Genomic DNA, 13,696 nt, shown 5'->3' on the forward strand with positions numbered 1-13,696 from the left:
AAGACAATACTCACAGGAAACTTGAGATAAAGAATCAGAGGATAGAAGAACGCCTAGATATTCTAAAGCAGAACCTTCTCGCACCCGGCAAGAGATTACGATGATACAGAGAAAATGCACAGAGAAAACAAATAACCATATGATCTTCGATGCAAACCTATTGTTCGTTTGCAGGCTGTTTGTTTAAATCTTAAAATATTAAAGATAATCTTAAAGATGGCAAACATATTTTTATTAAAAATATTTGCTGTTTTTAATCAGTAGGAAACAATAGTTGTCCTTATTTAAGCAGTTAACAGCTAATATTCGAATATAACAGGTAATATTTGCTTCTTATAAAAAAGAAAGATTTTAACTTAAATATGACTGATGTATTACATATCTCTATATTCTGTTTAAAATTATAAGACCTCAGCTAATCCAAATATTTTTGTTTTGTTTATGTATTGAAATAGAGTATAAATAATTAAGGTGTTGAAGTTTCAACTGCCAAAATGGCGCTTAGTGGTTTAGTTTTGTTAATGAAGATAAAAAAAAAATTACTGAGTGGGTAAATGAAACAGATATCAGCGTCCTTAAGAAAAAAATAGATACCTGTATTGCAGAAATGCTTTTAATATTGTGTATTGAACATCGTTTTGTACCGTTTCTCTGAAATTTAATCGCTTATATTGGTTTCATGAAATTAATTTATATATTTTGAATTATAATGATCTCTATTGTTTTTTTAACACAAGAACAACTTTATGATTGTCGATATTTACCCTCTAAGATGCGATATTTCGGACAAAATTGGTGAAATTTAAGAATATTTTTCTTTAGTATAATATTATTTAAGTTAAAAATATTTATTGTAACATAAGAGGTCTTAATGCCTGCTGTGATGAACATGTGCTTGAAACTGCTCCTGAATGTTTGCATTTTTAACTGGTATTGCCAAGCTATTTTATGGTGACTATTCGTCTGGTGGAGTCTAAACTCACCGAGCATCTCCAGGTCTGGTCTTGCAGCATCGACTCGTCAGATACACGTAATTATTTATAATTTTTTTAGTTGCCTTCACACCTCACAAAGAAAGTCACTATCGCGGCTACATTTGGACAAGGTCAGCGTAACACCCCCGCTGATTGATTCCTGCTTCGTGCCAAAAGCTTTCCGCCTTAGGGCTCACGTGCGACGTGACCTTCTACCTGTTTACTCTGCTCACTTTCTTCTTTATCTTCACCTTCTTCCCACGTTTATATGGGGTCGGCATTTCCGTCCTTAATTCTTTTCCTCCATTCCTCCCTATCCTGGGCTTCCTCTCTCCTCCATCCTCTCTCTCTTTTAAAACCTCTGCCACCTTGTCCTTCCATCTCAGCTTAGGTCTCCCCCTTCCTATTCCCTATCACCTCCAACTTTTCACACCTCTTCCCCACATACTCCTCACTTCTTCGTTCCACATGTCCAAGCCACCTCAACCTAGATTCCTGCGCATTTTTTTTTTACTCAGAGGCCCACCTTAACCGTACCTGTGATGTAGTCATTTCTTATCCTGTCCTTCCTCATCACACCACACATCCATCTTAGCATCCTCATCTCCGCCACTTCCATCTTCTTCTCCTGGGCCCTTGTAATCGCCCATATCTCAGCCCACCGTACATAAATGCGAGTCTAACCATAGTTTTATACACTCTTCCCTTCATTCTACAATTTACTTTCTTATCACACAGGACCCCACTCATCTATCTCCAGTTCAACCATCCACATTGCCCTCTATGCTGTATTTCTGCACTCAATCCTCCATCCCTCTGAACGTTCGATCCCAGATACTTAAATTTCGAAACTGATGGTAGCTTTTCCTCTTGCAGTTTATTAGAACTCTCATCTTCTCCATTCAATACCATATATTCTGTCTTTGTTCTACTTATCCTCATGCCTCTCTCTTCCAACGCTTTCCTCCATTCCTTCAATTTCTTCTCTACCTTTCCTTGGGATGGTTCGCACAGTACGATATCATCCGCGAACAGCATGTTCCATGGTGCTCTACTCTTCACTTCTCTCAGATATGGGCTAAGAGCTGATCCCTGGCGCAGTCCAACTTCTACAGAGAACACCTCAGTCATACCTACACTACTCTTAACCTGAGTCACCGCTCCCTCGTACATTTCCTTCACAAGCCTTACGTACTTTTCTGATGCACCCTTCTCCCTCATGCATCCCCATACCTCTTGTCTGAGCACCCTATCATATGTTTTTTCCAGGTCTATGAACACCATGTGCAACTCTATTTGCATCTCCCTGTATCTTTCCATCACCTGCCTTAAAGCAAAGACCGCATCTGTTGTTCCTCTTCCCGGCATGAAACCAAACTGTTCCTCTCCTATTTCCGTCTTCTGCCTTATCCTTCCTTCCTTCCACAATTCTTTCCCAGATCTTCATCGAATGAGACATTAACTTTATTCCCCTGTAGTTCCCACATTCCTGCACATCCCCATTTCCTTTATAGATTGGCACAAGTATACTTTCCCTCCACTCATCGGGTATCCTCTCCTGCTGCCACAGTTTTTCCATAAAGTCCCATAGGATATCGATCCCTTCTTCTCCCAGACTTCTCCATACCTCTACTGGTATCTGATCAACACCTACTACTTTACCCCTCCATTTTTCTGAGTGCGCTTTCCACCCTTTCCAGCTTAAGCCTTCCACTACTCTTTCATTCGTCTATCCATCCTCGCATAATGCTCTTGGGTTTCCCTCATTTAATAACTTCTTAAAATAGTCTTTCCACCTTTCCTTAACCTTCTTCTGGTCCTGTATAACTACTCTCTCATCTTTTATCTGTTTTATTGATGAGATGTCCTTTGATGCCTTGTCTCTCGCTTTGGCTATTCTCATCAATTGCCTATCTCCATCTTTCCTTTCCAGATCCCCATAGGCCTCGTCCACTGCTCTCGCCTTTGCTATTGCCACAGCCCTTTTTGCCTCCTTATTTGGTAATTTATATGCTTCTTTATCTTCCTGGCTACCTGTTAAATCCCATCTTTTCTTCATCTCCTTCTTTTGTTTTATCATCGATTGCACTTCCTCATTCCATCACCAAGCCTCCTTTCCCTCCGGCACCCCCCTTTCCTGATGTTTTTCTCAACAACTCTTCTCCAACTTTCCTTATGATGCAACTATTTAACTTCCACCACTCTTGCACGTCTTCCGGTAACTTTATTCCTTTTAGCACATTTTCCCTAAACTCCTTCCTCAAACCCTCCTCTTTCAGTCTCCACCATTTATCCTTTTCTCCTTCTGTCTTGAATATTTCCTACTTTTGTCCACTGCACCCTCCCAATCGACAACAAGCAATCTATGTTGTGCAGACACACTTTCTCCGTTTATCACCTTGCTGTTCCTCATTTCCTTTAGATGCCTCCTACGGCACATGATATAGTCAATCTGGCTTGTCCTTTCCCCACCTTGTATTTATCAGCTGGCTTTCTTTCTTTTCGAAGTAGGTGTTAACTATCACCAGGTCGAATGCCACTGCGTGTTCAACTATCCTCACCCTTCTGTATTTCTTTCGCCAATACTCCACCTTCCATACACCTTCCTTCCTCTCTCTTACTTCTTCCTAAATGTCCATTTAAATCGCCCCCAACAATCAACCTCTCTTTCTCAGATATTGCCATGACCACTTCCATCCAAAAACTGTCCTTTTCTTCTTCCCCGCATCCTACTTGCGGGGCATACGCACATACTATTGTTGTCAAGTGTCCATCCACTTCCAGTTTGATGCTCATAATAGTATCACTCCTTCTGTTTACCTCACGCACTCCATCTTTTAACTCCTTATCAAGTACAATATCTACTCCATTCCTTCCTCTCTCATCCGCTCCCCTAAAGAACAACTTGTACTCTTCACCCAGCTCTTTTTCTTTATTTCCCTTCCACCTTGTCTCTTGTAGGCACAGGATCTTCACTCTTCTTCTTTGCATCAAATCCACAATCTCTCCATTCTTTTCATTCATCGTCCCAATGTTCAGTGTTCCTATTCTAACACTTTTCATCCTCTTCTTCTTCTCTAGCTGGACTAACTTCTTTAACCGAACCCGTCCTTTTTTCGGTAGCCATGACCCTTTTCTCACAGTTTCCGGGCGACGTGACTGTGCGTCGCTTATGGGGCCGTCGCTTACTCCGCTCACTTTAAAACTTGAATTTTCACTGACCTTGTTAAGCACCGCTCTGATACTTCATTTCAGCTAATTTCGGGATGAGTGAAGCTGCGTTGTGAACCAGATGTCTTAAGAAAGCAGATTTTCTTCTTGTTTGCACTTCCTGTAAGCAGGTATGTCTTTGCGCACCCCGTAGCCCGTATTCCGACCTAAAAAAGCTTGCAAAGAAGATTAAACTTTCTTGGAAATGTGATGCAAGGAAAAATGAACAGTTATCACAGCGAAAAAGTAGATGCGGCGATCCTCACCTCCACAATAAAACAATCGGAACAGACAGATCCCATTGGTTGTGAAGAGTTGAGAACCCTTGTGAACCCAATTCAATTCGCGGTTACATAATTGGTAACTGGTAATCAGTTAAAAGAAGCTGACATGCGTATGACAGAGAACGTTGTCGCAAAACTGGAACATCAAAATAAAATGGTAACGTAAACTGATTCAACCGCCACGATTGTCACGGACACGTTTGTCAACAGTTCCGAAATTGATGTCCAGAGTCAACCTCATTGAGAAAGAATTACTGAACCTCCAGGAGACCTCATCGGGCGTTATTTCAAAATTGGAATTCGGCTTCAATATGATGAAAGCGAATCTTGCAGAACTGCAAGATAATGTCACATTTCTGCACCGGAGTAACAAAGGCACTAAGCTTATTCTTCTCGACTTCTTCAATAAGATCGAACTGAATAAGTCCGAGGATACGAGGGACATTTCAAACCTTCTTAACGCGCAGGAACTCATTAAGGTATATAAAAATGCTGAGAAGACTAATATTGTGCCAGTTTATCCTGATTGTAAAAGGAAACTAGTCATGTTCTTTCCTCCACCATTACCAGGAGAAATGATTCCGCTGAGGTTCCGATCGACTCTGCTCACAGGGCCCAATCTACGTGTCTCCGACAGCCTACTTCAACTGACAAGAACGAACATTGTTCTTCCCAGGGGCAACATCATACACACTCACAGGATAAGACAACTGATGAATGCCATCCCAGAAACAGGAGAAAGGGATTTCATCCCCCACTCAGGAATAATATGTCACCATTCAAGAAACAAACGTTTGGAGCGAATAAGAATTATCAACGGAATGGTAGATCTTCCTCCTCCTCAGAAACTGCGACTGAACTCCTGGCCTCTCATCCCTCATCACATCAAATCACAGCAGGACAGCACCACCCATCCTCTTCCATCTCAGAAACAAAACTTATCCGTCCAAGATGCAGAGTTAAGCCGATGTGATACATATGCAGACGTCTTCAAATCCAATCACTCAACCATCCAGACACCTAGGAAGAACGCCCCAAGGCTACATATCTGGATGCACGCCCTGGGGGATGAGGAGAGGCGGCCAATTTCCGGCATCCAAATACCACCATTTAAGGTATTGTTGGAGGCACCGCATCAACCAAATCGGATCCACAAGTACCCTCCCCAAAGAAAAACATCCCAAAACCATCCATCTCACCGCCACATCGAAATAACAATCCAGCCAGGACCTCCAGAATATCCAAAGGAGATTATGTTTTTCTAAGATAAGCAGAAAGGAACAAAACGCCCAGAAACCACACCTGAAAACCCAAACTATCATATGAAGCCCACGGTCGGTACTGCTAACCAAAAGAAAATTCATGCATTCCACTTAAAATCTCGACACGTAATAGATCAATTTTTGCCACACGGCTTTCCCCACAGACAACAGATGAACAGATGAGATCACATCTGAATAAAGACATAGGTATAGATGCAGAAGTTACTAGGCTTGCCACCAAACAATCATTCTATGCATCATTCAATATAACTTCTGCGGAATCTAACTACAAACTAATCAGCCTTGCATCATCTTCGCCTGCCGTGGCATTTGTGAATCATTTCTACCCTTCCAAGCGTCTCTCTACTGGGATGCAGTTTCCTGAATAATATGAAACTATGACTAAGGAAAGGAAGAGCTGACTCAGACCCACCATCAAGTCTAAGAAAGGGGAGAAGAATTCAGGTTATACTGTTCCGAACCTCTCCAAAGGTCCGAACAGTCTCATAGAAGCAAGCCAGCAACAAGAATACCTGCCACCAACTGCTGAGGGACATATGAAGATTAAATTGAGGATTACCTCCAGAACGAATCAGAGCCGATATTTGAAGGCCACCAGAGCTCCAACAAGGACATACATTAAAACTTCTATAATGTACATTGTTTTCTACCAAAACACTAGAAGTCTGAGAAATAAGCTTCAGACAATGGAAATTCTTCTCCTATCAAGGTTGTATGGCGTGATTTGCATTACAGACACCTGGCACTCCCCTAATGAAGAGGACCTCGCCTTCTCTCAACCTGCTTGTTTCTCTGGCATTTTTGCCTCAAGTGAGCAGAAGGACTGGCGGCGGTATAGGCATTCTCTTCAACACACAGAAATTCTCACTGACTAGCTCAGCCACTTTAAAGACAGAACTGTTTGAAGCTGCAAGAGTTTTTTGGCAGATCTGTAATTGAAAAATCCCCCCCCATCCGAAACCCTTAAGGACCCCTCCCTTCTTTACAGTCTGTGGCGTGGAGGCTCAGGAAGAGCGACAGATTCCTGCCAATGGAGATGCTCCAAAACGTCCAAGATATAGATGCTGACCACAAGAAATTCATTGAGGACAAAGCCCACAGAAGATGTATCATCAGGAAGCAACTCTTGTCTTCAACCGGGTGACTGTCACTGTTTTTCCTTGATCGGTTTGTTGATATTGTGAAAAAAAAAAAAACTGTTTTCATGTGTTTACAACTTATTTTTTGTTTTTAGAGTTTTAGTTCCTTTCTATGTTAAATCCCTAGCATTTTTGCTTTTATGGGTATTGCATCAGGCATTCATGTAAAAAAAAATTACTTATTTTCGCTTATTGCAATAAAGATATTAATTAATTAATATACATTGAGTGATCAGTGAATTATGACCACCTCTATGAAAACTGAATCGACCGGTTGACCACGTGAGGTACGAGACTACGGAGTTAGTCGACCTACGTAGTATAGATAAGGTGTCAGTGGTTCAGTAGGGAGGAAAATTCCGAGCGTAATGGGTAAAAGGAAGGATTTATCAAACTTTGTTAAAGGATAGATTGTGGGTGCTCAACGAGCTGGTGCCTCGATTTCCCAAACGGCTGAACTGGTGGGGTGTTCGAGAGCCGCCGTAGTTAAAGCGTACCAAGACTGGCACCAAAATGGTCAAACAACGACCCGACGGTAAAACTGCAAAGGTCAGCGAAAGGTTGATGTTAGAGATGAGTGCCAGGTCCGACGACGCGAACAGGCGCAGCACTGATGAAGAGTTGACTACCCAATACGACATAGGCCAACTCGGAATAATTTCTGGCATGACCATGCGTCGCACGTACGGGCTATACCAGTAGACGACCGGCATCCTCTCCTAGCCAAGGTTCATCGGCGTAAAAGACTCGCCTGGTGCAAAGAGCATGCAAGTTGGACGGTAGAAGACTGGAAGAAGGTGTGCTGGTCGGATGAGTCAGGTTATTTACTCCAAAAAGTGGATGGTCGTGTACGGATATGGGGTCAACAACATGAGGCTCTGGATCCATCATGCATGATATCAAAAGTTCAGGCTGGTGGAGGCGGTTGTATGGTGTAGGGCATGTTTCACTGGCAGGAACTTGGACCCCTGGTGCATGTGGAACAACGTATCAGTGGTATCCGCTATCGTCAACTGTTTGCTGACTGTGTACACCCCGCTATGTTACACTTTTTCCAGAATGGCGATGGTGTCTTCCAAGATGACAATGCGCCGAGCCATCGGGCACTTGTTGTGCAGGAATCGTTTGAGGAACACCGTTCTGACTTCCAGCATATCGATTGGTCTCCGAACTCCACCGATATCAATCCCATAGAGCACTCGTGGGACACTATGGAAAGGCATGTCAGCCGTCTGGATACACCAATCACCTCCATAGCTGCATTGCTGACCGCATTACACACAGCTTGGTTGGCCATACCTCCCAAACGCTTCCGACATCTTGTTGAATCAATGCCACGCCGGGTAGTTGCTGTACTGAGGGCAAAAGGAGGACTTACGAAGTATTAGGTAGGTAGATAGTCATAATTCAGTGATCACTCAGTGTATTTTAACCCCCTTTAAGCCACATTGACTGTTTCGGATTGAGAGAGTTCCTGCTTGAAATTGACAGAGAGAGATTGGATTGTTCTACTTACTGAGTAATTGTCTACATTCTGCGACACATTCTGGCTTCAGTGCTAACTTGGATGTACTGTATATGACAATTTCTCTTAGTTCGAAATAGCTGTGGTCAGAACTTCTGTTTTCCAAATCACCAGGATAGCTGTGATATCTCATTCAAACAATTCTGTGCGTGCCCTGCCTGTTTTTCTTAAGAACGCTTCCTGAATGCCTCCTTGCTGTTCCATCACTTGGATTTTGTAAATTACGCTTCACCGTTGGATAAGAGAGATAAAAAGACCCAAATTCGGCCTGTGTTAGAGAATAGAAACTTTCATTTCGTTCTGAAACACTCCCATATAGCTTTAGTGTGGATGAAGTATAGGGAAAACTAAGTCCAACGATCTCATACGGTGGAGGCGCTTCACCACAAGTGGTCTGGATATTTCACTACACACTTTAAATTAAAAAAAAATTAAAAAACATCGATTCAGTAGAGAAATATTGCTATCAATTTAAAGTGAATGCGATTCCAGTTTGTAGGCAGCATTGCTACTTACCAACTGCAATTGAGACTATGCTCGACCTATACAATACAGTATGCTTTATCGCAAACGTAGCATGACGCCTTAAATTCGAAGCTTTTAAAACTTTCGCATCATCCAGCATTACACATGTAGATTTCTCATCACTTGATTCAATTGCAGTGCCTTCTTACCCATCGATGAGACCTCGTTCAAAATAAAAATCTGGAAACAAATTGAGATTGACGACTGAGTTGACAGAGTTTGGAGTGTGCTTCATTTTTCTTTCAAATTGTCCTTTCTACTCACCGTTTCACTTTCATTCAACTGTCCTTTTTCTGTTCTTTTACAATTTGGGAGCGTTTCAGAACGAAATGAATGTTTCTACTCTCTAACACAGGCCAAATTTGAGTATTTTTTAATCATTAAATTAAAACCGTTGTATGGTTTGAATAAATGGCAATATACTTCTCCATCGGAATAGTACAAATAGCGCAATATCATGACAACTCATAGTGAAGTGCCTCAAAAATATGAGATCGATGCATTCAGTAAGAAATTTAGTTTGCTCAATGCTGCTTACAAACGGAAGCTATATTCTAACAATCTATACCTTGATAGCAGTGCAATAATGTTCTTATTAATATATAATCTCATTTCCACCCCGCACCTTAGGTAACAGATGCCAACATCACCAAGTGCAGCAGCGAAAGCTATGCAGACAACTCCGGGCTGCTAATTATAAAATTAGGCGATGATGACCTCTGTCCGCTATCTATTGCGATTTACCTAATAATTGGACTGACCATACTAGGTAAGTTCCCGATAATACGATCAAATTTATGTACATCAATGATAATAATAACTCAGCCTGCATAAAGGTAGCACAGCACGTAAGTTCCATATATAAGGGTGATTCAGATCAGAAACATTTAACATAAACTGCTTCATTGCAATTTCTGGACACATGTGAGGGCCACGAATGTACCTTATTTTATTTATTGCCTAAACCAGCGAAGCGTGCAGTTACCAACTACAAAAAGAATGTCAACGACTAATACAAGCATCGATTTACATGCCAGTCGTGCAACAGTATAGGATGACCCAGTGCGGATCTGCCATGACCTATATGTTCTCGTATTAATAATTTTTGAAATTGAATGACTTGCTGTTACTTGAAGAAAACCCAGATTATGTTAAGTTGCGTTAATGTAATGAAAGTTGTTGAATTGCTGCGAGCGGGGAAGAAACCCTCGTACAATCACCGAACGCACATTTGTCTGAATGAACACCGATACTTTCTATGGTTGACCAACTAATTGCTGAACGAAAACTAAGGAAACCGCCCAATTATATGGTATGCTAATTCCACCATCACTTGAATATACAACTACTTAAAATAATATTTAGGAAATTCATATCCATCTGGTTATATGAGGCGCAACGAAAAGGTTAAAGTCATGTTCACGCTGAAGTGCTATTGCAGCAACAACCAACCAAAAATGTATTGTAAGTTTTCATTTATCTTAAAAGCGCTCGTAAGTTAAACGTTTATTTTGCATGCGCAATATTAAAGTTTTTGCATGCGCAAACTAAATGAAAACTAATAGAGTCTAATAATAATTAGACTCAGAAAAACTTGAGTCTAACTAATAAATGTTTATTGGTACAATGATACTTCTCGTCACGGCCAACAGCCGCATATTTTACATCGAGAAGAGAAACGCAAGAACCGAATTAAGGCTAGAAGCTCGCATAAAAATGTTGAGTATCTACATTTATTTGTGTAGATTTGTCAGATATTTTATGAATTAGCATCAGTTGAAGCATATGATGCAAGAAAGCAAGCTTATACAGCATCAGCCAAAAAAAAAAAAAAAAAAAAAACCTTCCCATTTCAACCATCTGGTCACTCCAAATGTTTGTTTAGTTCAACCTTAAATTAATTTAAGCTATCAACTTCCACAACAATAGATGGAAGTCTGTTCCAGCAATCAACTACCCGCTGGCTAAAGGCAAATTTCCTTAAATCTAATCTAAAACTGTCGTTCCTCAATTTGATTCTATGCCCCCTCAGGTTCTTAGTATGAGCAAGCGGAAATATCCCGCCAGCATTGAGCCTGCTCAAACCATTCAAGACCTTATACACCTCAATCAGATTACCTCGCAGGTGCCTAGTCTCCAGATGCTGCAACTTGCAGATCTTAAGCCTTTCTTCATAAACATACCCTTTTGATCCTCTCACTAATCTTGTTGCCCTTCTCTGTACTCGTTCTAACAACTCTACATCCTTTCTAAAACGAGGCCTCCAGACCTGTATACAGTACTCAAGGTGTGGCCTGATCATTGCCTTATATAAAGATATAATCACCTCCTTGTATCTGCTAGCAAAATTCCTATATATCATTGACAAAGCTTGACCTGCTCTGGCAGCCCATCTGCACTGCTCAGAGAACTTCATATCTGACTGCACAATTACCCTCAGGTGTTTTCATTCTCCACCTCCCTGAGTGTAGTACCACAGACTTGGTACTTTTCTCTTGGGTTACTCTACCCATATGCAGTACTTTGCATTCGTTAATGTTAAACTTCAGTTGTCACTTCCCAGCCATTTGCCTAACTTTTCTAGATCCTGTTGCAGTAGCATACTGTGTTTAGTGTCATTAACAATCCTGCCAAGCTTTGTATCATCGGCTTGGACATTAAGCCTGATATACCTTCATCGATATCATTGATAAATACACAAAACAACAATGGGCCCAGCACCGAACCCTGGGGCACTCCGCTTATAACATTAGTCCAAGTAGAGTAGTGTCCATTTATTACCACTCTCTGCCATCTCCCACTCAACCATCCCTTTATCCACTGCAGTAACTTACCCTTAATGCCATACTGCCCAATTTGTACAGCGGTCTTCAATATGCAACAGTATCAAAAGCTGAAATCCAAGTATATATCAAAATTATTTTTGGCATCCAGTTCCTTTGTGGCCACATCGTAGTATCCAATCAAATTAGTCAGACAAAACTTCCTCTTAACAAACCCATGCTGTGTCTGAACTGTTGTTGCTGTCTTGTCTAGGTGATCCTGTATCACCTCTTTAACCAGTGACTCCATTATTTTCCCCGGAACAGAAGTTAAAATTATTTGTGTCACCCTTTGAACCCCCTTTGTGAATTGGGGATACATTTGCACATCTCCAATCCATGGGGAGCTCCCCTGACTGTAAGGATGCGCTCATAATTATGACGATTTTATTACTTCCCTTGCTGCCTCCTTCATTATAACCGGATAGATTCCATCTGCCCTAGGTGCCTTTTTTATGTTTAACTTCAACAAGTTCTCCTCCACTTTGCTCTGAGGTATTACAAAATTAATTATCTCCCTGTTAGAGTTTGATAAACTTCCGGAATTCCCCTCCTTGAATAACTCCTCATGTGTGAATGTAGATGCAAAATACTCATTCAGTTTATCAGCTACTTGAGCAGGATCATCAATAGTCGAACCATCTATGTTAAGTGGTCTAATCTGATTCATCCCCTTCCTTCTAGAGTCTACATAAGTAAAGAACTCTTTGCTGTTTTTCTTTGCGTCCTTTGCCAAAGATTTCTCATAATCTGCCTTCGCCTCCCTAACCTCCTTTGTGATTTGATTACAGACTAGCTTATATCTGCCTAAGCATGGGCGTCCACAGAAAATTTTCCGGGTGGGGCAAAGCTTGGAGACAAATAAATACATCAATTAATTTTTTAAATAATTATTTAATTAAACAAGTAGATTATAGAATACAGTATTGCATCAATATAAAAACACATACATAATGTATATAAATTTATAATATAAAGGAAACAATAATTAATATATATATATATATATATATATATATATATATATATATATAAATAACAGTTTTTTAGTTAATTATAATACCAACTAGATAAATTGGAGAATTTAGCATAAAAGTATTAGGGATGCAAACAGAAACAGATAGCTTCAGCTAATTATTGATGGGATATATTGAGTGGAGCTAGCCTTAACGTTCCATTCAATGTATCCATTTATCTATAATTAGCTATATTATCATTTTAATTTTACTATTTTATATTATTTTATTTTATGTGTTTATTTATAGGGTACAAAGACGTCCAACTTAGGTTACCTAAACTTGGCCCTTTGAACTAATGAGTATAGTTTGCACCCCTAATACATTTATGCTAAATTCTCCAATATATCTAGTTGGTATTACAATTAACTAAAAAATTGTTATATGCAGACAGATGTAATGTACAATCATAAATTTGATGGCATTAGTCTGTTCTGTCGCTCTTTCTCCTTTTCTATTTCTTATATTCTTTTACATAACTTCATATATATATAGATAATCATAATTTCAATAATCACGTATCGTATAAGAATTGAATTCTCCGTCAATCGCTTGCAAACCTATTGATGACATTTTCAATAAATTTCTTCTTTACCGCTTCCTCTTCTAGATTCTTCCTGGGCACACTAATCATACATAAACCTTATAGGCGAGTTTCTGAGATAGTGGACACGTCTCAAGGTGCTGAAAACTTCTTTCAATGGTACAGGTCGTAACAGGTAATGTCATACCAATAGTTATTGCCGAATTAACAGAAGGGAAATAGTCGCAATGTTCCAAAGCGTGTGGTAAAGTTTGGGGAATATCAGTCGATGAACCAAAAACAGGAACTCTGTTTTATTGCTGCAATAGATGAAACACGTGTTCTATGGTTACCTCGCCGAGGGCCGAAACCGGCCAACCCGTAATAAAATTTTA

The 13,696-nt window shown here is 40.3% G+C and overlaps 1 protein-coding gene across 1 annotated transcript in view; it reads left to right on the forward strand.

The window, feature by feature from the left end:
- The window catches only part of LOC150077426 (toll-like receptor 6), a 33,632-nt gene that overhangs the window by 6,073 nt on the left and 13,863 nt on the right, over positions 1–13,696 (forward strand). The window contains exon 4 of the mRNA XM_090385901.1: positions 9,571–9,709. Within this exon, the coding sequence (XP_090242027.1) occupies positions 9,571–9,709 (139 nt within the window). The remainder of the gene's footprint in view (positions 1–9,570; positions 9,710–13,696) is intronic.

This window comes from Mastigoproctus giganteus, chromosome 12 (assembly GCF_048544385.1).
Source record: "Mastigoproctus giganteus isolate SK-2022 chromosome 12, ASM4854438v1, whole genome shotgun sequence".
Lineage (NCBI taxonomy): Eukaryota > Metazoa > Arthropoda > Arachnida > Uropygi > Thelyphonidae > Mastigoproctus > Mastigoproctus giganteus.